Source organism: Epithele typhae (assembly GCF_022376455.1).
Source record: "Epithele typhae strain CBS 203.58 chromosome Unknown BXZ73scaffold_4, whole genome shotgun sequence".
In the NCBI taxonomy this organism is placed as follows: Eukaryota; Fungi; Basidiomycota; class Agaricomycetes; order Polyporales; family Epitheliaceae; genus Epithele; species Epithele typhae.
This window is the reverse complement of record NW_025954195.1, coordinates 163,691-190,774: the sequence shown is the minus strand read 5'-3', so window position 1 is coordinate 190,774 and position 27,084 is coordinate 163,691. Positions and strand designations below refer to the sequence as shown.

Genomic DNA, 27,084 nt, shown 5'->3' with positions numbered 1-27,084 from the left:
TGCCTGTCCAGTAACGGGGAAGCCCATGATACTTGTGCTTCGTTAGCGTCAGCATGGGAGGGCCTGGCATAAATCGTTCACCTTGCGTAACCCAGTGCAGTCTTGTCGCTACATGAACAGTCAGAGTGATAGCTAACAGGATAAAGTTAGGTGCTCACAGGAACTGCGTGAAATACACAGCAGCGCAGAGGGGAGGGATCACCAAGTCAAGCTTCCGACGCAGCTTCGTGTAGTACTCTTCCGAGAAGTGTGCCGTTCTTTCGAGACCGACGAGGCGCAGAGCCTCGTCCTTGTCCCTGAAGTCAACAGCACCGGAGCTGGCATCAGATTCCACAGCAATTTCTGGTATCTTCTCCGGAGCTTTGAGTGTTGTGTCTTCTGTGATCATCGTGAGTGGCGAAAAGCGGCGAAGGACGAGCGAGTCACCTTGAAAGGACTCTCCGGGAGCTCGACCTCTTAAGTGAACCTGTGACTGCATTCTGCAGACCGTTAGGCTTGGGAACCTAAGGATGTCCGAGGAGCTTGAGATTCTGTGGGAAGGAGATAACGAACGGCTCCCGCAACGAGCCGCAAGCCGCGTTGTTACAGCTGCCGAACAGCGAGCTGGTTCAAGCTGACCCACGCTGCCAGGTGGCGCAGAAGCTCCATAGCGGCAAGATAGTCTGCACAGAACCTGTTACGTTACCCCGCACACTCCAGCACACGAGTAAAAGGTCGTGAGATTCATGACTACTCCATCCTACAGCCTCGTAACGTATATGGATAGTCGTCAGACTGTTCTCATTTGTATGTCTTAGCTCGTGTAAACGAAGTAGGGGTTCCTATGAACAGAATCAAACACCGATATGGAGAGAAGAGACAGATAGGGTTGAGGAAGCGGACGTACTGCTTATCCGTGAGATCCACGAAGGCATGCCGTTCCCGCTCTCTCTGGACGTCCTCGTCAGTCCATCCACGCTTAGCCTTCTCTGCCTCCAATGCTGCCATTTTCTGCTTGTTAAGACGTTGGTTGATGTAGCGGAGCAAGAACGAGACGAAGAGCTGCGCTGAGAGAAGGACCATGATCGCTATTTTGCCGGGTATGTAGCCTGGAGCATCCTTGGGCTGGAAAATCTCCGTGCCAATGATGTTGCCGACACTGAACGTCGAGAGTGTAATCGCATTGATAGTGTTCTATGCAGAGACATCGAATGACTGATAAGCGCTGAGGTAAGAACGACATTACATTATCGGATTCGTACCTTCTTGGTGTGCCCGCTAGTGTTGCTCGCGTTCCAGGCGTACACGGCGGAAAGTGCAGTGCCGAAAGTACCAATGAGGTATGACGCTGTTGGTCCGGTATGAGGGGCGTTTGTTGCAGAGTCCAGAGAGTGATCATGAGTGCACGTACCAAATAACAGAGCACCCTTATTCCCAGAGTCGTTCAGTCCGATAAGCATTGCTGAGCCTATGATGGTGGGGATAAGGCACGCCACGATTACGATCATGCGGTCTTTCTTTGCAATACATAAGACATATGAGCGAGGGTAAAGGAAAGGAATGTCTCTTACCTTCCTATCGGAGTACCAGCCACAAGCCAACGTCGTGAAGGCCGCGACAATGCCACTCGGTGTCGAAAGGATGAGAGTCTGCTTCGATCTGCCGAAAGGTCAATTCGCTTGTCAAAACATTCATCGTCCGAAGCCACGTACGTGTACCCAAAACTCTTGATGATGATGTTGCTGACTGTTCAGGAATGAGTTCGATCCATAGGGAGAGGAATGGGCGCACTCACAGTTACTCAAGGCGCCATTCGGAATGCTTGCTAAGGAGATAGTTAGAAATCACATGAAGACTTGAATATATGAAATGGACTTACTCAACAACGTGGTCAAGGCAATGAGCCAAGTGCGGACATCGGTGACAGCTTCGATAATCTGGTCCTTTTTCCAGTGCCTGTTCTCCATACCACTCTGATCATCGCGCACGCGCTCCAAACAAGCGATCCGCTCCTCTTTGGTGAGTTGCCACGCATGGACGGGCGAATCGGGAAGCCAAATGACAACGCAGACGCCGACAATGATGGCGAGGCCTCCTAGGAGAAGGTAGATGATCTTATAGGGTGCCAAAAGATGACCGTCGTCGAAGGATATGCCGTAGGCGACGAAGCCACCGAAGACGCCGGTGAGGCCGTTCTACGATGCATTATAGATTAGCGAAGACCAGGGGTGACAACTCGAAGCAGTGTACCATCACGTAGAACCACGAAATCCGTACTCCCTAACGCAGAAATGGTTGGTAAGAGATCTAACGAAGCAAGAATCGAGGAGACCAACCTGCTCATCTTTCTTGTAGAACATGGTGATGAGCAGAATGAGAATTGGCGCGACACAGCTCTCACACATGCCTGTACGCCAGGTCAGTTCACGCACTGAACACAGGTTAGCACACTCACCAAGAAGGACACGAAGAGCGAAGAAGGCGCCGAATGACTGAGCAGCAGCATGGCACATCAGAATGATGCCCCAGATAATGATGTTTGCGCCGAGGTACTTCGCAACCTGTACACCGCGCGAGCGGACGCTGAGTACAAAGTCAGGCACAGTGGGATTAGACACATACCCTCAACTTCTGGGAGATGTAGACTGTAGGGAACTCCCATGCGAGAAATCCGACATAAAAAGCCAGCGATACCAGGTTGTAATGCTGTAACAGATGGTCAATTCGCTACCCAAAGCGTACTGAGATGTACCACGCACCTGCCCCGTGATCGGGAAGCCCATGATACTGCAGGAAGGTGACCATCTAAAGGAAGAAGCTCTGGCAATGAATCTCACCTCGCATAGTTAAGCGACGTCTTATCCCTGAATATTCGTGTCAGACGATGAAACCTGCAACTGCACACCGCAAGAACTCACAAGAACTGCGTAAAGTACACGGCGGCGCACAGAGGGGGGATCATCCAATCCTAGACCGACCATTATACCTTGTCAAACGACAACGAGCATGAACGGGGCAACGCACCAGCTTCCTCCGCAGCTTCGCATAGTACTCCTCGCTAAACTGCGCCGAACGTTCTTTGCCCACGAGCTGGAGCGCCTCGTCACCGTCGATGCTGTCCGCGGAGACGGTGGTCGTGGCATCCAACGCGTCCTTCTCTTCATCCCGCACCAGCACCTTCTCGCTTACGGGCACCTTCTCGATGGACCTGCGTTCTTGAACTGTCGTCATGACGGAGGTGCTGTCGAAGCCGCGAGTGAGGGTAGAGGGTCCGTGAAGGGCGAGAAGTTGGGCGAGATAGGACTCAAGACGTCGGTCACACGCTGGGGCCGAGTTTTTTGACCCTCTAATCTATGTATATGCCTCGTGAGTCAAAGAGCAGGTATCAGTCGTCGGCGTGGAAAATCGTTCCTGCCTGAGATATGATAAGACAGGATACCTAGCCGCATCAAAACCACTCACCCACTTAGCCCCACGCAGCAAGCGGGAGCCCGTCAGGCCGTTATCAACGTTCGCGCGGCTGTCATGGGCATAGACTTGTTTGTAGCCGCGACTCACACAATAGATTCCAACCGCGCACCCGCCAAGGAGAAGTTTTGACGTGATCAGTGAATCGAAAGCGATGCGAGAATAGTACAGTGCGTGATGTAAAGAATAATCTACAGCTTCTGGATGACCAACGCAGATGCGGCACCACCCTGCAAGGAGCGCAATCAGTATGCGTGGCAGTGCGGCATATGACTAATCACATACCCCGTTGCAGATACCAGCCGCTCCGTACTCTCCGGACTTCAGCGAGTGCACAAGAGTAACGATAATGCGTGAACCGGAGTTGCCGATAGCATGGCCCAGGGCGACAGCACCACTAAACATACTCAGTATACAACATCACAAAGCACTCCAATAAAACTCACCCGTGAGGGTTAATCTTTGCAGGATCAATGCCAAGCTTCTTCTCCGCGACCCGGACAACGACGGAGAACGCTTCGTTGATCTCAAACTGCGCGATGTCGTCAACTTTGAGGCCAGCCTTCTCGATGGCCAATGGAAGAGCGAAAGTCGGCGCTTCAGGGAAGTCGATGGGCTCGACACCAGCATCAGCGTAGGCTTGACGAGCAAGGGTTAGCATCGCGTTAATCAGAAATCGTGGTAGTCACTCACAGATGACCTTGGCAAGAGGCTTGACGCCGAGCTCTTTCGCCTTCTCTGCTGACATGAGAATAAGAGCCGACGCTCCATCGTTGAGACTCGACGAGTTGGCAGGAGTGATGGTACCGCCGTTCTTCTTGAACGAGGGGTTCAGGGTGGGGACCTTCTCGTAGATGACGCGCTTGTACTCCTCATCCTCGCTGACGATGGTGTCGCCCTTCTTGCCCTTGATAGTCACGGGGGCGATCTCGTTCTGGAACACACCAGCCTTCCATGCCCGGTCCGCACGCTTATAGGACTCGATTGCATGCGTGTCCTGAGACTCGCGGGAGATGCTGTACTTCTCGGCGGAGTGCTCACCACAGTTACCCATCGCGAACTGGTTGTAGACATCCCAAAGACCATCGGTCTCGAGCGAATCCTTCGTGGTGAACTTGCCGAACACGGGGTTCTGGCGAGGCAGGAGGAACCTGGTGACATGCACATGAGGTCGGCGCAAGTACGTAACAAACATGTGGGACGTACGGCGCGTTGCTCATGCTCTCCATGCCACCAGCGACGACAACCTTCTTGTAGCCGGACTCGATACTCTGGGCAGCGAGCATGATGGACTTCAGACCGCTTGCGCAGACCTTGTTGATCGTCGTCGCGTCGGAACGCGTCGGCATACCCGCACCGAGTGCAACTTGACGCGCTGGGGACTGACCGACACCAGCCTGAACGACGTTGCCGAAGTATAGCTCTTCGACCTCGTCAGGGCTGACGCCTGACTGCTCGAATGCGTGCTTGAGAGCAACTACGCCGAGCTGAGGCGCAGTGAGGGTCTTGAGCGTGCCGTTAATCGATCCCACTGGCGTACGGGACGCAGCGACGATGACAGCCTCGTGACGGGTGGCGGAAGACTAGCATAACGCCAGGTAAGGAGCCACGGTCGTCCGGAGTAGGCGAAAGGGCACTCACCATGGCGCGAGAGAGGTGTCGGAGGGGGAGGCGGGAGGAAGAAGGGACGGTTATGCGGGCAGCGAACATGATGTTCTATCGAGCTTTATATCCGCAAGATGGCGCGAGGCGATCGATAAATGCACGGATAGCGTGAGGCGTCGGCTTTGGTGATCGTACGAGACGGTCGTCCTAGCTTGGTGCAACCGCTCAGTCGGAGGCGGGGACAGAGTGAGACCACGTCGGGCGTCGACTTTATAAGTCTGCTCGGCCATCGGACGTCGTAACAAGAGCCGACCGATCCCCAGTGCCAGGTGATTTCGTCCCGCCCCTCAGACGACGACAGCCGCCCGCGTGTGCACAGCGTTCTCGCCCCATGGGAACTCATCTGCATTACCCCGCAAACCTCGCGGCGGTTCCACACTCGTCGACCTACGGGCATGCGCGGCCGATCCTTTCTTATTCATACCCCTAAGAACAAGTCTACAATATTGCCCATCACCATGAACCATGCCTCTAGCCACCGCAGGTCGCTGCGTTCGGCCTCTCCCAGTTGTGCCATGATCTCTCCGACTATATTCGCGGTGTGACAAGGATGAAAATGCCATGACGGTGTCCCGAGTGTAGGATGGTCCCCCTGCGACAGAAGAGGGAGGGAGGAGTCGGAAAGCGTTAAAGCGAACGAGCTGCCTTCGGAAGGAGGTAGCGCGCTCCGGCGGAAGATGGGGGTCTTCGTGATTTCGTCCAATGTCAACGGCGAGCCGCCTAGAAGCTAGCCTCGGTGAAAGGCAAAGGACGTACACAGATTCAACACGCACTAGGATCATGAAGCGTCCAATAGAAAACAGGCACTCCAAAAGTTGAGGAGTACACAACGTACTGGTCGCATATAATAATATCGTTCGATACAGTGCATGAGGCGCCATCCTCCTCATGCAGCAATTCGACACCCCCATCTAGCTCCTCTACTACATCGGCGGGAAGGGCATGGCGAAGGAACTGGACGGTGCGTGCGAGATATCCCAACTGCGAGACATACTGGGCGATGTGAGAGATGGTGACGACGATTTGACCCTGGAAAACGTACGGGATGCTCCCTCCATGTCCACCCAGAAGAACGGCGTCTCAATATAGTGTCACCATTGGCAGCAGGGGCAATGTAGGCCTTGCAAGCGACGTCGAACTGTGCACGAGTGAGGGGAAGAGAGGACATGGGCTAATGGGGCGTGGGAGCAAATCTTTACAGCTGTAAAAGTAAGGTTCAGCCACCCCCAAGGCGCTCACGCCATCTTCCCTACTGCCTGTGCGCGTCTGCCGAAGCTCACGCATCCCAAAACTCAGCCCGTCCAAGTGCCGGCTCACCTCCTCGCGGTCCTCCCCCGCCCCTCCTTCCTCCATCCACCATGGCTGTTGGCAAGGCAAGCCCTCTCGCGCTTCGAATACTTATGAATATCATCCTGATCCGTTTGTACGTCCAGAACAAGCGTTTGTCCAAGGGTAAGAAGGGTATCAAGAAGAAGGTCGTGGACCCCTTCTCCCGCAAGGGTGAGTAGTCTGATCAGGTATGCCCAGTATTTCTTGCGAGCATATCTCTCTAGACTGGTACGACATCAAGGCGCCCTCAATCTTCGAGGTCAAGAACGCCGGCAAGACTCTTGTCAACAGGTCCCAGGGTCTTAGTACGTCAATCCCAGTCCCTTCATCTCCCTGTATCTCACGTCGTGCGTAGAAAATGCCAACGACTCCCTCAAGGGCCGTATCATCGAGCTATCGCTTGGTGACCTCAACAAGGATGAGGACCAGTCGTTCCGCAAGATCAGGCTCCGGATCGATGAAGTTCAGGGCAAGAACTGCCTCACCAACTTCCACGGCATGAGCTTCACCTCAGACAAGCTCCGCTCCCTCGTCCGCAAGTGGCAGACCCTCATCGAGGCGCATGTCGACGTCAAGACGACTGACGGATACCTCATCCGTCTTTTCGCTATCGGCTTCACCAAGCGTCGGCCAACGCAGGTCCGCAAGACCACCTACGCGCAGACCGCGCAAATCCGGGAGATTCGCAAGAAGATGTTCGAGATCATGACCCGTGAAGCGACGAGCTGTGACCTGAAGGAGCTGGTGCAGAAGTTTGTGCCAGAGGCGATTGGCCGGGAGATTGAGAAGGCGGCGAGGGGTATCTACCCCTTGCAAAACGTCTATATCCACAAGGCGAAGATTCTCAAGGCACCGAAGTTCGACATGTCGAAGTTGCTTGAGCTTCACGGCGAGTCGACAGACGTGAGTTCTACCTGTTAGCATCTCTTTCTCGCCGTCTTCCTGACCCACCGCATGTGTTACAGGAGACTGGCACTCGTGTAGTCAAGGACTTCAAGGAGCCTGAGATTCTCGAGTCTGTGTAAAACTTTATTGTTGTCGTCCTTGTACCACTTGCACATGATCTCCTTTCTATGCTACGAGGGTATGGCAATCTATGACCATGACACGCACGCAGTCTCCCTCTTTTGTACAATGTCATCGCGTGCCTAGGCTCGCTAGCAATCCACCACAATATGTAAACATCTAATACGCTCAGAGAGACTTAACACATTGTACACGTACGAGCCCTGGCTTGTTCCGTCAACGTCTGCCTGCCTGTCGAGCTCGTGCACGTTTGTGGTCAGCTCAACAATATAACCGGGCATGATCGATGTCGATGATCGGCGACCGTTGTCTGTTACACTTGCAGATCTAGTCTCCCCTACATTGGCAGCCCTTCTATGAAAGTTGCACATCTAAGCGAGCATCCTCATCGCCGTCGAAGTCCGCCCACCGTTCCATACCACCATGGCCGACGTTGAGCACCTGAGGAGCCTACTGCGCCCCTTCCCCGACTGGCCCAAGAAGGTGTGCATCTATGTTTATTCCCGCGTAGGGCTCGGCCCTCATCCCGCACGGCTTGTACAGGGCATCGTCTTCCTCGACATCTTCCCGCTCCTGCGGGACCCAGTAGCGTTTGAGACGCTGATCACGCACTTTGTGCACCGACTTGCGTCCGAAACGGTCTCGCGCGCACCGAACAAGAGGATCGATGTCGTCGTGGGTCTCGACGCGCGCGGATTCTTGCTCGGCCCCATCATCGCGATGCGTCTCGGCGCCGCTTTCGTGCCGGTGCGCAAGAAGGGGAAGCTGCCGGGCGAAGTCATCCACGCGGAGTACATGAAGGAGTACGGCCTGGTGAGCACTCCTTCACGATCAACGCCATCCGAGAATGGAGTGCGAGGGTCGCAAGATGAGAGGTCGAGACGAACGGGCGGGTTGGCTGACTTCGGGTGGATCGATGCAGGATGTCTTCGAGATGCAGGGGGACGCGATCAAGCCCGGCCAGTCCGTGGTCATCATTGACGATCTCATCGCTACTGGTATGTCTCACCGTCGTGTCCGCGTTGTGTTTGTGTTCATGCGGACTTCTCAGGTGGTTCTGCGAAGGCCGCGGGAGAGCTTGTCGCCAAGCTCGGTGGCAAGACTCTCGAGTATCTCTTCATCATCGAGCTCACCTTCCTCAAGGCCGCGGAGAAGCTCGATGCGCCCATGTACTCGATCGTCAAGGTCGACGACTAGACTATGTTTTAGATATCCGCACGTTTAGACACGAGGGGACTGGGCGTCGCGCACGCGAGGGCCCGAGGCAGACATCAAACATATACTCTATGTGCATTCCTATACAATGGCAAGTGTGCATCATAACAATAGTCTGGAGTTGATTAGTGGGTGGTTGTTGAGGTACAACACCTTCGTCACCTCCTCCCTGTCCGTCGCCTCCGTTGGAGATGCCTCTGTCGTCGTCGGGCTCTGAGCGTCAGCCGGCTCGCCGGACGATTCGACGACAAGCCACACGGCGCCGAACTCTTCCGCCTCGTCGAGCATCCGCTCTACGACCTCCGCGTCCTGCTTGCGCACGACGACAACCGCAACGTCATCGACACTGACGCCTGTCCCTGCGATCTCCTCGTGGTCTGCCGAGGGGTTGATGTGGTGCTCTTCCGTGCCGAGCACGACGACCCCGCTCGCGCCGGCGAGCTTGGCGGCGGCGAGCTTCTCGAGGAAGGTGCAGTCTCCGCGGGCCACGACGATGGCCTCGGAGTGGAAGAGTTCCTCGGAGTAGGCATTGCAGCCCAGCGGATTGTCGGGGAAGCGTACGAGGCGCACTCCGTCCCCGTGTCCGAATCGCAGAGGAGTCGAGGCTGGGCCAGAGGCAGCTGCGGCTGGGTCGCCGCCAAAGAGGGCGGTGGCAGCGGTGATGACGGTCTCGGTGATTGCGTTTTGCATGCCCGGGGTCTGGGGTTGTAGCATTGGGTCGACGTAGTCCAGGTGCAACCGGAGGTTGACCTCCATGGCACGCTTCTTGGGCTTCGGGTCGTTGGTAGACCAAGAGCGGGCGAGCTCCGAGTCGTTGAAGTAGATCCGCTGCCCGGTCCTGATTGCGTGCGGGCCCACTGAAAATATTCCGGTCAGACGTCAAACAAGGTCGCCAATCAGTGTACCCACGTTTCGCAATATCGTAGCCCTTGCCGTCCAAACGGCTCACAATCTGAACACGAATACCGCTCACATTGTGAACAAGGAACCCATCGTCAACCGCCACCATCTTCGCCGCCGACGGTTGTGTGTCTTCCGGGGCCGCTGACCCGTCCGAAGAGAGGATGAAGTCGTACGTCTATCACCTGGTCGTTCAATGTCTACCCTCGGGAATAACAAGAACGGACTCACGTATGGCTCATATTTGGGGATTTGACAGTATCCATCGGGTACCCATTGCTTCTGCTCATAGTCACTTGCCATGCGACCGATCAAATGACGGACATATTCCATATCCGCGCGAGAGAGTACACCCCCGTGCAGGCCCGTATCGGAATCCCAGTCGTCGTACGCCAGAAAAGGGTTCAGGTAAGCTGGACATTGCAGGTTCTCGACTCGCCGAAGCTTCTTGCGAGCAGCAGACAGCGGTTTTAGGCGGTCCGGCTCCAGCGAGAGTATGTGGCCTTCCGTGGTGAATACCCAATGCGAGTCGTCGGTGTGCAGAGGATTCTCTTCATCAAAGAGAAGGTAGAGATACTAGGAAATGGATGAGCGGGACGTCTGGGCGATTGCAATACATTCACCGACCTTTAGCGTTTCTGATAGTACGAAAGACTCCATACGATCGTCGCGGTGGTTCGTCCGTAGGTCCTGGATACTTGCGAGACCACAATCTACTTTAGACCGACGGTTGATGTCGAATAGAATACGTGCTACATAGGTATCAATGGCTGAACAGCGAGCTGGACTCCGGTCAGACATACCTCCGACATCAAGATAGAACGGGTCTTTGGTCGCCTACGGTCTTCCTTAAGAATTTAAGAGCACGAATGAATATAAACGGCTTACGCGATACAGGTACCAAGTCGACTCCACAAATTCTGGACCGCGGATATTGAGTTCTCGATGAAGACTGTTACGATAGTGAACGCACCTGGACGCAAGGGGTATGCCAGAGCGGTTCCTGTCTTAAAGTTCATGTCCCACACCTCAGGTATTCCCGCGAATCCGCGCCACAAGTTCCAATCTATTCATCCTGAACAGTTTTTCGTTGTTTAAAACAATATGAAAGCTTACACACGAGATGCGAACGAATTGCATTCTCTACATCACCCCCAAGGACTTGAAGGCCAGGCCAAAACGCTGAGAGCGAGTCCACTGAGTTGTACTGGGCATCTCCCTAATGGAATGTGAGTATCATTTTAAGGCGCCTCGGATGGACAGCAACGTACCGTGAACATGTTCACGTTTCGATACTTGGGGTATGTCAGGAGAAGAAGAGCAATCATCAAATCATGGGACATACCCAGTACCCGTCCGGAGCACGGGAGTATCGCATGGCAGACGCATACATGTCTTGCCACACGTCAAGGAACTCGACCTCACCTGGGTCAAACATGAGTCCAGAGTCAATGTTGACGGAGAGATCCACCTACCGCTCATGATGTACCACTTGAGAGCATATTCATAGTACGAATCAACGCCCGCACCAATGCCATTGACTTCGGGGTGCAACCAGTTCTGTCGGCATGCTCAATCACTCTGTTTGGTATCACGCGACCATTGGACGTACTCCAGAAAATATATTGATTGTATTGCCTACAAGTCCTATATCTGACCTGCGATTCCACAGCGCAAAGAAGGCCTTATATGCTGCTTTTTCGAAGCGGTCGTCCCCGGTCAGACGACTCAGTGTGCCGAATTCCAGAATGAGTGACCCAGCACCCGCAGTACCTGAGGATAATCAGGCTGCCGGTAATGAAGCCATAATGATAATGTCACTCACAAGTGTCGTGTGATTCTCCTTTTGGCAATCCATGTCTCAAGTTGATCTGAGAGTCTGTGAGAGATAATACACACAAGACGGAATGTCGATATTACCCTCGAATACGGAAGACCGGTTGGCGTTTTGAACGCAGGGAGAAGCCGTAGGCCCAGATCGTATGCAAGAGAGAGTAGTTCACCCTTATACCAAGGTAGGTGAAAGGGCTGATTCTGTCGCTCCGCATATATGTGCCCTGAAAGAAGCCCTCCGAGTGCCCGAATAGTTGTCTCGAAAACTTGCGGGTTCGTGTTAACGTCGTATGCCACCCACTTGATCACGTCGCGCACAGCTTGTGCAAAGCCTGGAGGGTCGTTCAACACGACGAAGGTATCAAGAGAGTCGACGAGGGTGACAGAGAAGTTCCCAGCGACGTCATTTGTAGCTACATCTGCCCTGCGCGTGCGCATATCAGAGATATAGCATGAAGGGGCATCGCGTAGGACTCACGGGTTGTGCCAATTAGGACCCCTGCCAGAACATGACAGTGGTGCAAGCTGCGTAACACGTTGAGACGCACATCAGTTTCAACAGAAGTTGAGCTCACTTCGTCCATAGGAAATGCTATGGCAAATCACAGGCCATCAAAACTTTTCAGAACAATGAAGAGAGTGGGGTACACACCATATTTCATGTAGCTACTGAACCCATGTTGCCATAGAGCACGAACCTCGTCCCTGAAGGTTGCACTCAGACATGCATGAGTAGGTGGAACGCAATCAAGACTTGCCTCATCGCAAGCTTCCTACCACTTGTCCATTGTACACCCTCAGCAAATGCGTGTGCAGACCCCGCAGACAGCCATTGACTGTCCAGGCCGGCGAGTAAGAGCGCGAGGAGACCGCTGGGCCATAGTGTCGGCAGCTTCATGCAGAACGAAGAACAGCCGACAGTAAAACGCCTCAAAGAAGCACAATGACGGCCCAGTGAGACGGGGAGAGAAAGCGAGAACGAAGGACAGCGGGACGAAGAACTTGGAGGATGAGACTCGGGCGTCGTCCATCAGCAAAAGGTGTTTTTAACGGTAGCGCCCGATAGCACGCGACTCTGCCAGATCGGGACAGGCCGTCTATTGTCTGCGCGACAAATGATGATAGCAGAACGGTAGCAGTTGATATTCATTCGTCTTCGATGTGACGTTTGATCATATTTCGTGGCCGCATACAGGTTATGATGGATCGACTACAGGCACTAGTAGCTTAGACGGAAAGCTATAGTCGATGATATGATAATGATAGTAGACGATCATGTGCCCCTCCAAGGGTGATTCATGGCGCGCGGGGTGCATGGTAAGTTCGTAATGAGCCATACGGTCGGTTCGCGAGTGCGCGAACAGTGCGCGCGGCAGAGAACGCGGTGCGCGCGAGGATGCGCGGGTCAGCGCGGGCGCCTGTACCGCTTACGGATGGAGTCCGCCGCAGTCCGGCGACGGCGAGCCTCACCACCTCCCCTTCTCCCATCCGGGGCCTCTGTTCCCCAAATTTGTTCTTGACATCTCTTCTAATTTCTCGCTGTTCTGCGGAACCTGGTATTTCCATGTGTATCCTCTTCATCAGAATGTTTGCTTCTCTGGGACACAACTGGGACATGATTTATTCGACTGCGGACATCTCGTGTCCTTGCTCACCAATTTAGCATTGTCTCGGCCTTTCACGTTCCGTCTCATGTTTACAATGGACTTAAGGCGTGCTTCTCTGTACATTAGGTGCGCATTTCATCTCCCCCTCGCGTATATTGAAGCGACCCTGTTCCCAAACAGCGAGACGGTCAGTGAGTAGTTCATCGCAGCGCCGGGTCGTTTGGGCACCACAGCCCTGCTCGTCCGACGCCCGGCGTGTTGTCCATACTCGCGGCGCCGACGCACCTGGGTATTCCAAGGTACACTGGTGACCCCCTCTCACGGCGAATGTCTAGCCCGCGTCGAGCTAGCTGCTATCTCGCTTGCACTACACATGTCAACGATCAGCGCGTTTCTTCCGACCCTCCCATGCGGCCCAACACCTGGCTCACGGGCTTTGAAGCGCTCTCAGCCCGCCTAGCCCCCTGCGAGCCAACGATCAAGTCCCGCTGCATCGCGATTCTTGTCGCCGACGGCTTTGACCGCGCGCAAGTCAACGGCGTCCGCACCACACCGCTCAAGGCCGGAATAGCGAAGCGTGGGCGATGGCGAGAGCAAGGGCCATCCCGCGGACCACCACCGTCGCGAGTGAATCACCCGCCTCCGCCTCTTCCTCCTCCTATTCGACGCGCTCGTAGTCACGCGCGGCACGGCGAACGCGCGGCGCACGCCGCACGGGGCACGGGCGAGGGCAGTGAGCAGGTTGCGAATACGAAAGTTAAGTCAAGATATATACATCCTTGGGAAGACGTACTACAGTCGGTGTTAGCGACGACGAAGAGTCTGTGGTCTGGCAAAATTTGCTTATGATGATTTCTTGCTAATTGTCGTGGTTCGATGCGGCGGCGCCGCAGTGGCGTCCCGCTTTGGCCTCCGTTCGGTCGCCAGACTGCATGGGCGCGTGTGCGCGTGTGCGCGCCTACTGGACTTCCCCTGCGACCGCCATCATCCCCTCAGCGCGATGTGCCACTCACGCTCGCGGGTGATCCATCAAGACATGGTGAGTTCCTCCCTTTGCTCTCAGCATCTCGTTCACAGTGCCCACATTTCTATCGACATTGATGTGGCTTTTAACAACTTCTCGCAGACCATCATTGTCTCGTCGCCCTCATGGCCGCCACTCTGCGCCCGGTACGTTCAACTTCCCACCTCCACAAAGCCAACATGACCACCCACTCCCTGCGTTTCCGCCTCCTCGTACCCACCACAAGTCACGATGTTTTTTCCTCAACCGCGCGAGCTTGGTGCGCCTCCAGAACGCAATCAAGCTTGAAGTCATGGTGCTTAAGCGCTTATGGCCACGGCCACCCTCCGCGCGCGGTGTGAAATTCCTCTTTTGCCTCTTCTCCTCCCCTTCACGCTGATTCCTCAGCCTCGCCGGCAGTGTAAACGTTGCTCCGTGTGCTCTTACATCAGTCCCGAGTGACTCCACTTGTAATCGGGGATGTAAGGAAATGTAGTGGAGGTGTTGCGGCAGCCACTCAGTGGGAGTGCGGTGTACAGGTACGTCTTCAGAACTTCCATACAGGCTGGCAGGTGAGCAGGATGTCAGGACACCGCACGGTTGAGCCCGCGCCTCGTGGGCTTCTGCTGCTAGACCTGCGGGCGACCACTTCCGGCAGGTGTTGCTGAATGCGCGCGAAACGTCCACCCCGAGCACCAGCCCGTTTTGTAGCAGCAGCGGCTCTCCAGGTTGCGTTCCTTTCCCTTTTCCACCGAGATCAGTTCCGCACTGACCGCTCGTCCATAGCTGCCTTGACCAACTTGCAGTACTCACACATCGCTTGAGCGACCTCCCCACGCAAGCAGGGCGGTCTCGGTCCAAACCTCAGGCTCCTGCTCGTCGAACACCGCGACATGTCCATCTCGCCTGATTACGTTGTGCTCGTTGAGGACGAGGGCATCGCCCTCTGTGGGCTCTTCATCATCGACCCATAGGGGATCCTCAGGTGCGTTCGGCGGGGTTGGACAACTGAACCACCGCAATCGACAACGTCCCCGTCGGCCACTCGGTCGAGGAGACGATCCGGTTCGTAAACGTGTCCCAGTTCACCCAGGTGAGTTTCGCTTCCTCCACGTTCTCCGTGGCCACTCCCGCTGACTACTCCCTCCTCGCTTTCCCCTTCCCCGTTCACCACGCTTCCGAACGACGAGCATGTTGAGGAGTTCCCCACAAACTGGAGTGAGGAGGAAAGATGATGAAAACACGGCCATCCATGCTCACCGTCACGACCATCTCCCCGCGCCCCTCCACTGCGCCCCTCGCCGCGCTCGACCGGCCTTTCCGTGCTCTCCACACTGACTGCTCTATCACTGGGCGAGCACTATATATATTCGCATTTTCTACAGGCCGTTACTGACCACTCTCATGGCAGGGACGACCCTATGCATCACAGGAGTACTATGTCGATGTGCTCACTGCTGGTTGAGAGGCCTCAAGGACGCGCCCACATCGCTGACTGTGTAAGTCGTTTATTCTGCTCTTATGTCCATTGTATAGGATACCTGCTGTTTCGTATCTACCCAAATGGATTACTATTGCACAATTGGATTGTACTCTCTGCGTAATATGTGATCCCCAGTGTGCGATGGAAGACCATAATGTTCTGCATGATGCTGTCATCCCCTCCGCTAAATCTGACGTTTTATCATGTAGCGCTATCATCTCATGCGCCGCAGATGACCGGTATATGGTCGCGCGCGCACTCAGAAATGATAGCCCTGTCCGCGAGAATCGATCATCATTTGATAGCGGAAGAAGCAGACGATAATACACTACAAGTTACTGCATTACTTGGATGCTCAGCTACCGTCTATTGTCTTCGCTATCACTAACTATCGTATGCTACGAATGCCCCCGTGCACTATCAGACGCTACCGTTTCCGCGCCTACTTTGCTGATGTCCGTACTCACCGACGTGGAACGTCGCGTGTGCACGTGATCCGCGTGACTGTCCCAGGATTTGGAGGCGTCCCCCGTTGGTCCCCCGAGTCGACTGCGCACACTCGTCCGCCCGTCGACTATCTCTACTTTCTTCACGCCGCCCGTCCCTCGACCCAGCTCCGCCAAGCATGGCCACCGTGATTGATGTTTCGAGCAGTCTGGGAGAGTATATGTTGAAAGGCTGGGTGCGTTCTTACCATGCTTCAGGCTTAGCAGGTTGTCTTGAACGTTTCTTTCGTGCGCATGGGTGGCAGGTCTTGACAGACAAAATATGCTCGCAATGCTCGCGGGTTCCTCTGATGAGATCCCCCGCCACGTCTGCCACGCAGATCCACTTCTGTGTTAACTGCGACGCTGCGCCTGAATCCTCTGGTAGCACTTCGGTAGTTCCTCCGGCAGCTCGGAACCCTCCGCCGACCTCCACTCAGCGCGGCAAAGTCCCAGTACCCACCTATTCTCCGTCAAGCAAGTCATACAGTAGCGCAGTTTCACGCGCATCGACCCCTCCCACGGAAGTATCCAACGCGCCAAGCTCTCCCCCTCTCATGCCTGTCATGGACACAGCAGAACTCCTCCGTCGCCGTCGGCAGTCAGATCTTGCGTCTGCCGAGATCGGGAAGCGCATGCTCAAGGGCTGGGCCATGCTCGCCGACGAGTGCCCCAACTCAGACTGCTACGGCATCCCTCTAGTACGACCACCGAAATCCGGCGCATCTCTCGATCCGAGGAAGGCGAGTCTTCTGAGGCACATACGAACCCCGAGTATATTTAACGAGACGTCGTCCCGCAGGAATGCGTGATCTGCGCCGCTGTTTACGTCGACGAAAAGGATGCCTTCGGACGGGGTCACCTAGTCCCAATGCCACCACCCCCTTCTTCGGCAGAAACGTTCCAGGCACTCAGGCTTGCCAGCGAAGCTCGCCAGACTGCCGCTCCCGCGCATACCACACGACCAATGGCAAAAGAAGGCTTTGGGGCAGCCCCCCAACCGGTACGCTACTGTATATGTGATACACCCGCAATGCTGATGACCCCGTTCGCAGCAATTATCCGCAGGTGGCCGAGTCCCACATATGGGCACGGTGAGTTTTAAAATGAACCACCTGACCAAGTGTTACTCAACGTCTCGCAGCAGCCGATATCTAAATCAGCCACCGCTTCGGCCCTCGAGGCGACCGCGCTATCTCTCGAACGGACGCTACTTGTCCTCTCGGAGCGCATGAATGTCTGCTCAAGCGCGCTATTAATCGACCCCATATCCATCGGCCAGACAGCGGAGGCAATCACCAAGACCTCACAAGCATTGACTCAGGTCAAGCAACTGCTTTGGAGCGAGACTCAAGCGCTCCAAGATTGAGAGCTCTGCGCCCGTATGGCTCTCCCATGACCGGCTCGCGAGCCGCCGTTGAGCAGGTGAGTCCTTTCCGTGGGGTGCATGGCCTCTGTCGCACGTCTAGAACGACGCGTGTCCCGATTGCGCAGCGATGACGGACCTCGTTTCAATAGCCGGGGACGGATCAGGAGTGATGGGCGTTGGCGCGGCCACAGACACATAGAAGAGATGCGGGGACGAGTGTACGAGCCATCGGCGTAGACGAATCAAAGGCCTGCGCGCGGCCGCGTTGTGGTTCCCTCCACGAGGCAGCGTGCGAACGATCCGGTCTCGAGCAGCTGACATCAACTGGCGCGGTCTCGCTCACTATCTCCCTGAACGATATCTAGATCTCGAGCCCGGGCAACGCGTATTACGCCATGCACGCGGGCGCTGTGCAAGCCCACCTTCCGCCGCGGTTCGGGAATGCGCGGTATCCTCATGTTCTCCATGTTGCGGCCTATAAGGTCCTCCTCCCGGCCTTGCGGGGCTCGGATCCCCATCTGCCCCTGTCTGTGCACCTCGTCATCTTCGTTGCTTCCGCCGTCGTTTGTCGACAGCGTTGAATGCCGGCATTTTCTGAATTTCACCCCACTTGCCCTTGAGACCTCACTTCGCTTAGCTTCTCCCAATGCCTCGTCTCTTCCCCAGTCTTGGTCGCTCCTCGAAGGAGCATGCTAGTGCGTACGCTGGGTATGACACCTACGATGCTCCCCATGGCTATTACGACGACCATGGGTACGATGAGCAGGCACCACCCAGCTCCGCCTGGCGCCGAGTTTTTGCTAAAAAGCCATCGAAGAAGGTATGTCGTCGCTGTCTTGCGAGTAGCTATCGCTGACGTATTCCAGAAGTACATTAGACCAGAACAGGTTTGTCGGTTTTTCGTGCTCCAGACAGTACGTTTGACTTAAATGCTCTTCCGCATCAGGTGGTTCCGTATGCAACTCCCCAAGAATACCGTGCCACCATCGAGCATTGGCCAGAAGAGCCGAACTATCCGGCAGATGGTTTCCCCGACGACGAGGATTCGTCATACGAACATCTTCTTCAACATGGTTCCCGCCCTCGCCCTCCAGAGAGCCCACCCCTAGTTGAGCGCGAGAGCACCCTCGATCGGATTGGGCAAGCCTTTGGTGGCCCCGACCCTTACGCTCCCACTCCCATCGACACCGTTCCTTCTGGGTCGCGTGGTGCGCCTTTCTATGCTCCTCAGCCTCCTCCCAGCGGTCCCCCACACGTCGCTGTGATGTCGAATATGCGCCAAGTGCCGAACCCCGTCCACCCACGAGACGGTCGAGGACACCGACCGGACATGGTCCACCCGTCAGCGTCCTACCCTCCCCGAGGCGACCGGATGGCCCACCCTCGGCGACGAGAACGGGAGCATAGCGAGCCACCCGGATAAGCGTGCGTCTTAACTGTCCTTCTCGCATTCATATAGACAATGAGGGTACTGACGAGGATGCCGCAGCCGGCGCGCGATCATCCTGCGTACTGGACAAGCCGCTCGACCCGCGCGAAGAACCCCCGGTTGTCGTGGTCGTTGAGCAGGGTAAGAACGGGAAGAGGGACAAGTACTATATCATTCCCGGAGGAGCGCCGGTCATATTCGAAGACGCGGCCGGTAATGAGCTCACTCGGTGCGTGGGTCGGGTTCCTGTGTTCCACATCGCGATGGGGGCTCATACAATTTCCGAGAATAGGGTCGGAGACTTCAGCGGCCGTTACCGACCCCCGACACGTCCACGCCCTGTGATTGTCCAAGACCAGTTCGGTCGTGAGATATGCCGGTGCGTTCTTTGAGTTAACCTCCGTGCGCTCTGTAGTTGATCTTCGCGCTTCCTGCAGGGCCGGTTTCAACAACGACGACCGCGTGTCAGTCGGCAGCCGTTCAGTGGACGATTACTCCGAAAGTGGACGATCTTACCAGCGTGGTCGTCCCGCGGAGCGTACTCCTGTAATACCCGGAACGAGGTTCGTCTCTCCACGCTTCCTGCGCGCCGCGATCTCATGTTTCATTTACATAGGGAGAACCGCTCAGCTCCTCATCTCTCCCGTCATGACGCAGCACAACATGGGTCGCGTCGACAAGGCTCGCACCAAGAGTCGCGCCATGGATCGCCTCGGCAGCCCGAGTCATCTCGGACACAAGCGACTCCTACCCCCGGCTCATACGATAGAGATCCACATTACCAGTACGTTTGTCTCGCAGCCAGCTCGGATTTGAATAGCAGCTGACCGTGACTTCAGACCCTCTGGCAGAAGACGCGCGTACACCACGCGCGAAGATATGGCATATGTGGACCCTAGAAGCGCAGATCCAAGGGGACCGCGCAGCGACAGGAGCGGAGGGTACGTTGGCTATCTTAGTGCATTGATGGTTCACGATCGCTCATCTCTGCATAGCTCCAAACATAGCTCGAACGACACACTAGTGCGCGCGACTAGCCCCCGGCACGATGATCGTCACGGTCGCTCAAGGCGAGATTACGTCCCGACTGAGCGAGACTACACCTATCGCCGTGACAATCGTCGAGAGTGAGCATGCTTCTGAAATTCTATGAACAATCTTCCTTCACGCACGCGGACTAACAGGGGTAGTCCACGTTCCGGGTCCTTCAGAGACTCTTCCGATTCCGAGCGCACCACGAGTACCTTGACTGGCACGAGTAACACATCAGACACTTCTCTCTCTATCATTTTAGACACTTCTTTCTCCGTCATTTCCGGGTAGAACGTGTCGTTGAGCAGACATTATGCACTACATGCTATATATGCCCCTATGCCAACCTATGCCCACCCTATGCATCATCGCTTCCCGCCTCTCCTACGCGCACCTTTACCTCTACTACTTCCGCTCCTCCTTTCTGCTGCAACGATGTCGTTTCTACCCAACCGCAGGATCCCGTCCTTGAACGATCCGACGCCCATCTTCATGCCTCGTTCCCTCTTATGACTCGGCTTCGAGCTCGAGGGATCATAAAGAGCCTTCAGCGAAGGGTGATAATTCCCCAGTTGCTTCGCCTGCGGATGTTTCAGCCCAAATCCCGTCGACGCACACGTTCCATGACGAACGCACCTCCTCCAGCTCCTTCTCTCGCCTCTGCTGCTGCTTTTCCAAGAGCCCGTCGCGCACGTGTTTCGCCGCGCGGTTCCGCTCCTTCTGCCTCACCGCCGCCTCCCCCTTGCCGAGCTTCGCGCCTCCCGCGGCCTCGAGGATGCGCCCCGCGAGGGCCTTTTTGCGCTGTGCAGGCGTCAGGTCGAGGTCGTGCTTGAGCGAGCCGGAGAGAAGTTGCGTGTGCACCAGCCGGTGGAGAAGCGCGTCGTTCTGCGCGTTCGTCCTAGGGGTCCGGGGTCCGGTTAGCGTTCCCGTGAAGCGCGAAGCACACGAGGACGGGGCAGATCTCGCGGGAGCGCGGGGTGGGTGGGGTGAGAGAACAGGACGCGGAAGTTTTGGCGCAGCGGAGGGCTGCCCCCCCCAGAACCGAGAGGGAGACGGCACTCACAGATCGTCCTCATCATCCGCAGAGCGCACTTTCTGCTTCTGGGAGGGTTTCGCCGCGTCCTCGGTTAGCTTGGTGACTTTCGAGGACTGTGACAGGGCGCGGTGAGTCGCTTGCGGGACGATCAACCGGCAATGGGTTGGCACACCATGAAGCCCGTTTTCGACGCTCTGGTGACAGCGGAGGATCTGCCCGCCTCCGAAAATACAACGACGTCGGGCTGGGGGGCACACGACTCGTATGTGAAGTCGTCATCTGTTGACCGTCGGCATCGAACGATGAACCGAGACATGCGGACAGACCGCGTACCGTCATCCTCTGGCTCGTCGGTCACGCCTTCGCTATCCTCGTCTTCTCCCTCCGCCTCGCTCGAGGTAGAGCGTTGAGTGATCCCTGCCCACTCTTCTTCTTCAGAAGCCTCTTCCACACGCTTCTTCTTGCTGATCGCCCTATCGAGGGTGGAGTGGGGTCCTTTTTTGCGCTTCCCAACGACGGTGGTAGTCTCAAATGACTGCAGGAACTGTTGTCCATGAGCCTCTAGGACCTTGAGCAAATCTTGGTCCGGCATTTCCGACACGTCATTTGCTACTGGGATTCAAAATTACCGCAAAGCGAGAATTCGACGAGGGAGATCTGGAGCAGAGTGCTGTGAGTGAACGATTGAGGGTTGGTTCAGACCTCCGACCCTTTGGACTTCGGCGGCCCGGAAACCCACGTTAGGGTTAAGAGTCCAGTGACATTAGCCGATGCGGCCAGTCCTTCCCTCTGATTCTACTTGTCGATTGCCCTGTTTACACTCAGCATTCTCCATGTCGCAAAGCAGGAAGCGAAAGAGCAACCCCAAGATACCCCTTGAGCGGCCTAAAGCTCCCGAGACACCCCTTGAAAAGCCACTTGTCGACATCTCAGAGTCGGAACAGTGGCGAATCATCAAAGAGTCAGGCATCCTCAAGCAGATTCCGACTGCCCCAGACGGCACACCCAGAGCAACAGAGGGGAGTGACGAGGAGGGGAAGTTGTCACCATGTGCAGAAGAGCTCTTCAATGCAACCATGCTCATCATCCCGATGTCGTTCATGTTGTTGCTCATGGACATGTAGCCCTCCCCTGGCTGTTCTCGGCAGTTATTGAGGCTTTGTGTTTCTCCCGTAGACTAGTGCATCATCAATATGGAAGACGGCCGGACTATTGGCAAATATTCACCCAAAGGCTGGTACCAGGGATACCGAGTACGTCGCCTGTGTCCAGTTACTCATGCCAGTATTCATGTCGAGGTCGCAGTCCTTTCAATATTCATTTTCTACAGTGAGTCACCTGTATTCCTACCAGTGCCTTTGGAGCGCTGACAGCATACAAAGCCAACCGTTACAAGTCCGTGAAATGGATGCAGGCTGCGTTCTTCGTGGTCGCGTGTGTTTCTGGCAGTCGCCTTGTTTGGCTGATCAATCGAGGGAATTGGCTCGTAGTCATGCAGCAGGTGTGTACGCTTATCATACACCATGAACATCTCTGAAACGTAGACGAAATCTTGTCGCAGAGTCCGCCGACGGCTACGGCTTGGATCTACGGGGTATTACAGCTTGATCTGTTACCGTCAGTGGTGAGTTTGGGAGGCGTGGTAGCGTATAGCTACTGGAATAGCTGAAGATGATGCCTTGAATCGCATGAGTTAATCCCACACGGACATCGGGCACGGGAATATATTAGCAGGTCGTTGTGATTTCGACATAATTTATGTACACAGAGAGTCAAAGCTCGGGAATGTGTGCTTGACAATACGCCGCAGTACGTGTTGTGTTCTTCGACACGAGCAGCACCTTTTACAAGCACGGGGGATTCGGTAGAGACGAAGTTACCCCGGACGCTGAGAAGTCTACAGACATCCAGATCGTTGTATGCTCAATCATACGCCACTAAGCGGGTTGGGGCTTTGACCCGTAGGGCACCTTGTATGAGCAACGGTTTGCATCACACGAGGCGAGTTCAAGGAAATCCACTGGTGATACAACCGTCAGCGAGAGCAGTGATAGGGTTACAGCAAAGAATATAATATCAATGTCCTTCGGATTCGTCCAGTTCCTTTGCAAGCGACTCGACCTTAGTCTGTAAAACCGACAGTCAACATTCGTTGGATCAATTGTGACTCATACAAGCGTACCCGATAGTTCTTGCTCCGACCTTCCAGATGCACTCGGAGGGCTCCCAGCTGCCAACGAAGCCGCCTTCCAACTTTCGTTCGAATGGTATCTTGATGTCGATCCAACCGTTCAACGAACGCTCTGTATACGCGATCATCCCTGGCAAAGTAGTATGTCTGCCCAAATAGATGAATAAAGCTCTTCTCTTGACATGAGCGCATAACTCACGGGCATTGGGTCGTCTTGTACGTATTGCAATATATTGGACCACGCGGCCATCATTACAAGGTCCGCGGTAGCGTTGGCAATGCTGTACAAAATCAGCTTAGAGAGTACGTTGGCTTTCAGAAGAGAAATACCGACTAGTCTTCAAGAGTGGCGATGAAATGAGCCTTGCCAAGATTGTTCGTCGCGAAGCTTCGTACGGCAGCTTCAGCGGCATGGACAGCTTTCCCGTCCACGCCTTGCCTGAGTGCAGCTGCGATGTCGCCAGTTTGTAGCGTTAACCACGAGTCGCCCTCGCTCATGATGAGGGTCTGCAAAAACGAGGCGATGAGGTCTTTCTGGGATTTCTGCAGCCCGTAATCGATAGCTATCTTCAAATTTACTCCTGTAAATAGTGTGACCGCATATTCAGAAACTGTATCTGAGAGTGGCCACGTACTCAGCATCTTCAACATCTTCTTGGTTTCCGGTTTCTCAAAGTCCTCGTCATTGAGGTTGTTAATATACCGGGAAAATGCGCCAAGTAGCACGATGGCAATGTCGGTGGCCTCTATCCGCATGGCATGAATAAGAGGAGTGACATCGCCTGATTTCTTAACTAGACTCTAAACTATATCCGTTAGTGGAACAATTATAGGACGTAAGTCAATGACGAACCTCGAAAGACCTGTCGCGGACATCCATAAGGAACATGATGTCCTTCCTTTCTATGGCGCGCATAATCTCAAAGGGCTACGCACGAACGTATGAAAAGGATATATCGCTTCAGGAAACTTCGCTTACTTCACCTCAGGAGGTTTCCAAGGAGAACTACCGGTTCGCCTTGAGGTTTCGCGTAGCATTTTCGCAGCTTGAATGGCAGAAGGTAGTATGTCCAGTACAGACTTGCGTTTCACATTTGGGCTGGTCTTGGGAGAACTTGAGGTCGACGCAGCGTCCTGTTCCTGCTCATCTTCTGAAGGCTTGGCGAGAGCGATCTCCAGAGCCTTCCGCTGTCGTTTCAGCTCTGCTTCAAGAGCTCTCGGAGCTTCTATGTCGCCTCACGCCGCAAAAATGCTTGAGATGTGTTTGCTTAAGATGTGTTGGGCCCTCTCGCTGATACGTACAGGAGGAACAGTACTCACCCGTTGAAGGCAGACGCGCTGGAAGGCAAGGATTCGGAGGGGACCTGTCTCGAGGAGGGCTCGCGCGTGTTAAAGGAGTAGCAAATTCGTCCAGGGATTGTCTCCGTGCCAGGTCGACGACCACCTGAACATGGTTGAACATTGGAGGTGGAGGACAGGGTGTTGAAACGGGGAGAAGGTCTAGTAGGTCCACAACAGCCTAGAGAGCCGCTTTTGTCTGGCGTGGCGGCACAGGTGATGATCTGGACCAAGCTGCGGAGGCATTCACAATGACTAGGGATGGAGAGGACAGCGTGGACAGTGATATCTCGATGCAGCCTGAGGACGTGGAGAGGAAACTCGGCCGTCAGTTGACAGTGCCTCAGTGGCTGCAACCAGCACTGCGGCGGCCCGGCGCGAGCACTCGATGCCACTTCACCGCCGGCGGCCCTCGGGGCTGCTCACTCTTCCTCCCTGCCGTTTACATGTTCCGGTCTGCTGCTCGTTTCTGTAGAACTCCCCCGTCGTCCCGGACATTCTTCACCAGCTCGACCCTCCGCGCTCAAGCCTCAAAGCCAGCTCCCGCTGCTGAAGATGCACCAATTCTTCATTTCGTGAGGAAGAAAGTACAAGAGCGGGACAAACTTCAGTCTGAGGTATACCTGCCGGTCTGAAATCAAGAAGGCTGATTGAAAGTCGTTGATGCAGCTTTCCGAAAATGCCTTGACCGACGAAGACGTGAAGCGAGTGAGGCGAATACGTGAGCTGGAACCTCTGAGCGAGGCGTTCGCTACATGGACGAGAGCCAAGGAGGTCCGTGCTCATTGCTCTTCTCGCGCGTGCGTACTTTAAGTACGTTTTCAACAGTAGTCGTTAGAGGAGACGACTCCTTTTCTCCATGATCCCGACACCACAATGAAGAGTATGGCTGAAGAAGAGTACGCCACGCTAACGAAGACTATGTCCAAGTTGGTAGAGGACACGTTCCCCGCTCTTCTTGTGCCAGCTTCCAAGACCTCCCATCTTTCCGCCATCCTCGAGATTCGCGCAGGCGTAGGAGGATCAGAGTCCGCACTTTTTGTTGAAGATTTGATCGGGATGTACACTGGCGCCACACACTCCATGGGCTGGAGCCTCACAGTGCTCAATGCGAATCCTCTTGACGCAGGGGCATCAAGGACGCCATTGTAGAGGTCAAAGGCGAGGGCGCATACGACGCTCTGCGATGGGAAAGTGGCGTCCATCGGGTGCAGAGAGTACCGGCCACCGAGTCGAACGGGCGAGTTCATACAAGCACCGTCAGCATCATGGTAAGGCACACTCCGCCATTGTACTATTCGTCCCACTCACGCGGATTGCAAGACTCTGCCTTTGATCGAAGAATCCTCTTCGAAGAATCCTGATGACGAGCTCTTCAAAATGGACGATGTCCGGATCGAAGTTATGCGGGCTAGGGGGGCTGGTGGGCAGGTGAGCATCTGCTCCGAGTGTACCACACGTTTTTTGACGTTTCGCTCGTTCTCAGCATGTCACAAAACGGAATCAGCCGTTCGCCTCACCCATGTACCCACGGGTATTACTGTGTCTATGCAAGACGAGCGGAGTCAACATCAAGTGAGCAGTTGCTTGTGTCAGTTGTCTACAGGATGCTCACAGTGCCGCAGAATCGCAGACGAGCTTTTCAAGTGCTCCGTGCGCGCCTCATGGACCGAAAGTTGAATGAAGACATGGTTCAGCGGCGAGAAATGCGCCGCAGTCTGGTTAGCAGTGCAGACCGAAGTGAGAAAATCAGGACATATAACTACGCCCAGGTAAGCTACATTCAGCTGTCTCGCCAGTGGTTTAACATAGTCGTAGGACCGAATCACAGATCATCGGATTGTATGTCCATCAAGAACCTACCCTTGGTCATGGAGGGAGACGGTTTTCATGTCCTTTTAAGAGCTCTTCAACAACGCCACGATGAAGAACTGTTGGAGGACGTGTTGTCGGAACAGTAAACGTCCGCCGTTGTCGCGCTTGGTAAATTACAACCTACAGTATAATTCCCATATCTACCCGTCTTGATAATTTCACTCCCCACGCATCTGGCCCTTTCTAATGGCTTGTGTGATTTATGATAGCGTACTGGGATTCCGTGCGATTAAATGAGATCCTCATGTGTGCCGGGTATGTTGATTCAAACAAGCGCTTGTAATCTTATGACGGTGCCACAATGATTCGGAGCGCCGAGTCCTTGCTGCAACCACTTGAACGCGAAACCCCAACCATTCGCCAGTCCTCGAGATTTCTCGTATATAACGTTGGTAAGATCCAGACTCTGGATATATGATTACCGCAGCATTCATGTTATCCTTCACTTTTGCAGGTTCGTTGCTCATACCCGCTACCGTCTGGCGACTCAGCCTGTGTCTCATAGGCTACATAGCATGCTTGGTATTTGGAAAGACGCAGAAGCCGCTGCTTCATCTACTTCAAACTCAAGCAAGGGCTCGCCAAGGGCTCATGAAAATGAATATCCCAGCAAAAAACGGAACATCACGCCCTCTTCCGCTTCCCCCGAGTCACATGGATTACCACGCCCAGCGACCAGTCCGGAGGAGTATACACAGAGGTGACGCAAGGAAATGGTAGGTTCGGATGATGAGTGGCTATTACTGATACCTCATTGTTCATAATAATCGTTTTGTAGCAATCGTCATCATCGAGAGCCTTGAAGGTATGCCAAGTAGGAG

At 54.8% G+C, this 27,084-nt stretch overlaps 12 protein-coding genes across 12 annotated transcripts; 7 read left to right on the top strand and 5 right to left on the bottom strand.

The window, feature by feature from the left end:
- Window positions 1-793: 793 nt before the first annotated feature.
- Window positions 794-3,210, bottom strand: BXZ73DRAFT_97110 (MFS general substrate transporter; the record flags this gene model as incomplete). Its single annotated transcript, XM_048027258.1, has 16 exons — window positions 794-821; window positions 887-1,173; window positions 1,242-1,327; window positions 1,391-1,496; window positions 1,551-1,638; window positions 1,692-1,725; window positions 1,775-1,804; window positions 1,859-2,174; window positions 2,230-2,259; window positions 2,316-2,386; window positions 2,435-2,540; window positions 2,602-2,685; window positions 2,739-2,766; window positions 2,817-2,843; window positions 2,898-2,947; window positions 3,004-3,210. 16 exons carry the CDS (start codon window positions 3,208-3,210, stop codon window positions 794-796), a joined length of 1,578 nt encoding a protein of 525 aa, XP_047881873.1.
- Window positions 3,211-3,638: 428 nt separating this feature from the next.
- On the bottom strand, window positions 3,639-5,157 carry BXZ73DRAFT_87482 (acetyl-CoA acetyltransferase; the record flags this gene model as incomplete). The annotated part of the gene is made up of 6 exons (XM_048024584.1): window positions 3,639-3,677; window positions 3,733-3,844; window positions 3,894-4,086; window positions 4,141-4,598; window positions 4,654-5,030; window positions 5,089-5,157. 6 exons carry the CDS (start codon window positions 5,155-5,157, stop codon window positions 3,639-3,641), a joined length of 1,248 nt encoding a protein of 415 aa, XP_047881872.1.
- A 1,313-nt stretch (window positions 5,158-6,470) lies between these two features.
- On the top strand, window positions 6,471-7,466 carry BXZ73DRAFT_87481 (40S ribosomal protein S1; the record flags this gene model as incomplete). Its single annotated transcript, XM_048024583.1, has 5 exons — window positions 6,471-6,485; window positions 6,546-6,612; window positions 6,666-6,746; window positions 6,797-7,344; window positions 7,407-7,466. 5 exons carry the CDS (start codon window positions 6,471-6,473, stop codon window positions 7,464-7,466), a joined length of 771 nt encoding a protein of 256 aa, XP_047881871.1.
- A 424-nt stretch (window positions 7,467-7,890) lies between these two features.
- Window positions 7,891-8,664, top strand: BXZ73DRAFT_97107 (adenine phosphoribosyltransferase; the record flags this gene model as incomplete). The annotated part of the gene is made up of 4 exons (XM_048027257.1): window positions 7,891-7,950; window positions 8,011-8,280; window positions 8,390-8,465; window positions 8,519-8,664. 4 exons carry the CDS (start codon window positions 7,891-7,893, stop codon window positions 8,662-8,664), a joined length of 552 nt encoding a protein of 183 aa, XP_047881870.1.
- Window positions 8,665-8,784: 120 nt separating this feature from the next.
- Window positions 8,785-12,313, bottom strand: BXZ73DRAFT_40293 (alpha-mannosidase; the record flags this gene model as incomplete). The annotated part of the gene is made up of 18 exons (XM_048018542.1): window positions 8,785-9,539; window positions 9,592-9,760; window positions 9,814-10,158; window positions 10,210-10,334; window positions 10,386-10,419; window positions 10,471-10,502; window positions 10,556-10,648; window positions 10,699-10,801; window positions 10,854-10,877; window positions 10,928-11,007; window positions 11,058-11,142; window positions 11,195-11,355; window positions 11,408-11,453; window positions 11,503-11,839; window positions 11,894-11,940; window positions 11,991-12,007; window positions 12,035-12,113; window positions 12,170-12,313. 18 exons carry the CDS (start codon window positions 12,311-12,313, stop codon window positions 8,785-8,787), a joined length of 2,676 nt encoding a protein of 891 aa, XP_047881869.1.
- Window positions 12,314-13,430: 1,117 nt separating this feature from the next.
- Window positions 13,431-14,999, top strand: BXZ73DRAFT_97105 (uncharacterized protein; the record flags this gene model as incomplete). The annotated part of the gene is made up of 2 exons (XM_048027256.1): window positions 13,431-13,599; window positions 14,851-14,999. 2 exons carry the CDS (start codon window positions 13,431-13,433, stop codon window positions 14,997-14,999), a joined length of 318 nt encoding a protein of 105 aa, XP_047881868.1.
- A 1,134-nt stretch (window positions 15,000-16,133) lies between these two features.
- BXZ73DRAFT_87478 (uncharacterized protein) lies at window positions 16,134-17,362 on the top strand (the record flags this gene model as incomplete). The annotated part of the gene is made up of 5 exons (XM_048024582.1): window positions 16,134-16,190; window positions 16,260-16,736; window positions 16,796-16,996; window positions 17,049-17,087; window positions 17,138-17,362. The coding sequence occupies 5 exons, from the start codon at window positions 16,134-16,136 to the stop codon at window positions 17,360-17,362; spliced, it is 999 nt and encodes a 332-aa protein (XP_047881867.1).
- A 26-nt stretch (window positions 17,363-17,388) lies between these two features.
- Window positions 17,389-19,815, top strand: BXZ73DRAFT_97103 (uncharacterized protein; the record flags this gene model as incomplete). The annotated part of the gene is made up of 12 exons (XM_048027255.1): window positions 17,389-17,418; window positions 17,728-17,925; window positions 18,000-18,182; window positions 18,229-18,249; window positions 18,309-18,644; window positions 18,709-18,787; window positions 18,852-19,020; window positions 19,084-19,170; window positions 19,229-19,354; window positions 19,412-19,575; window positions 19,631-19,732; window positions 19,787-19,815. The coding sequence occupies 12 exons, from the start codon at window positions 17,389-17,391 to the stop codon at window positions 19,813-19,815; spliced, it is 1,524 nt and encodes a 507-aa protein (XP_047881866.1).
- A 373-nt stretch (window positions 19,816-20,188) lies between these two features.
- Window positions 20,189-21,451, bottom strand: BXZ73DRAFT_87477 (uncharacterized protein; the record flags this gene model as incomplete). The annotated part of the gene is made up of 5 exons (XM_048024581.1): window positions 20,189-20,404; window positions 20,460-20,721; window positions 20,887-20,972; window positions 21,032-21,138; window positions 21,193-21,451. The coding sequence occupies 5 exons, from the start codon at window positions 21,449-21,451 to the stop codon at window positions 20,189-20,191; spliced, it is 930 nt and encodes a 309-aa protein (XP_047881865.1).
- Window positions 21,452-21,692: 241 nt separating this feature from the next.
- BXZ73DRAFT_87476 (uncharacterized protein) lies at window positions 21,693-22,528 on the top strand (the record flags this gene model as incomplete). Its single annotated transcript, XM_048024580.1, has 5 exons — window positions 21,693-21,979; window positions 22,036-22,112; window positions 22,165-22,188; window positions 22,224-22,360; window positions 22,421-22,528. 5 exons carry the CDS (start codon window positions 21,693-21,695, stop codon window positions 22,526-22,528), a joined length of 633 nt encoding a protein of 210 aa, XP_047881864.1.
- A 407-nt stretch (window positions 22,529-22,935) lies between these two features.
- On the bottom strand, window positions 22,936-24,512 carry BXZ73DRAFT_40794 (uncharacterized protein; the record flags this gene model as incomplete). The annotated part of the gene is made up of 8 exons (XM_048018645.1): window positions 22,936-22,986; window positions 23,042-23,197; window positions 23,250-23,331; window positions 23,385-23,631; window positions 23,686-23,851; window positions 23,904-23,978; window positions 24,035-24,285; window positions 24,353-24,512. The coding sequence occupies 8 exons, from the start codon at window positions 24,510-24,512 to the stop codon at window positions 22,936-22,938; spliced, it is 1,188 nt and encodes a 395-aa protein (XP_047881863.1).
- Window positions 24,513-24,834: 322 nt separating this feature from the next.
- Window positions 24,835-26,349, top strand: BXZ73DRAFT_87474 (peptide chain release factor 1; the record flags this gene model as incomplete). The annotated part of the gene is made up of 8 exons (XM_048024579.1): window positions 24,835-25,005; window positions 25,058-25,162; window positions 25,220-25,489; window positions 25,528-25,659; window positions 25,712-25,811; window positions 25,875-25,963; window positions 26,014-26,160; window positions 26,245-26,349. 8 exons carry the CDS (start codon window positions 24,835-24,837, stop codon window positions 26,347-26,349), a joined length of 1,119 nt encoding a protein of 372 aa, XP_047881862.1.
- Between the last annotated feature and the right edge of the window lie 735 nt (window positions 26,350-27,084).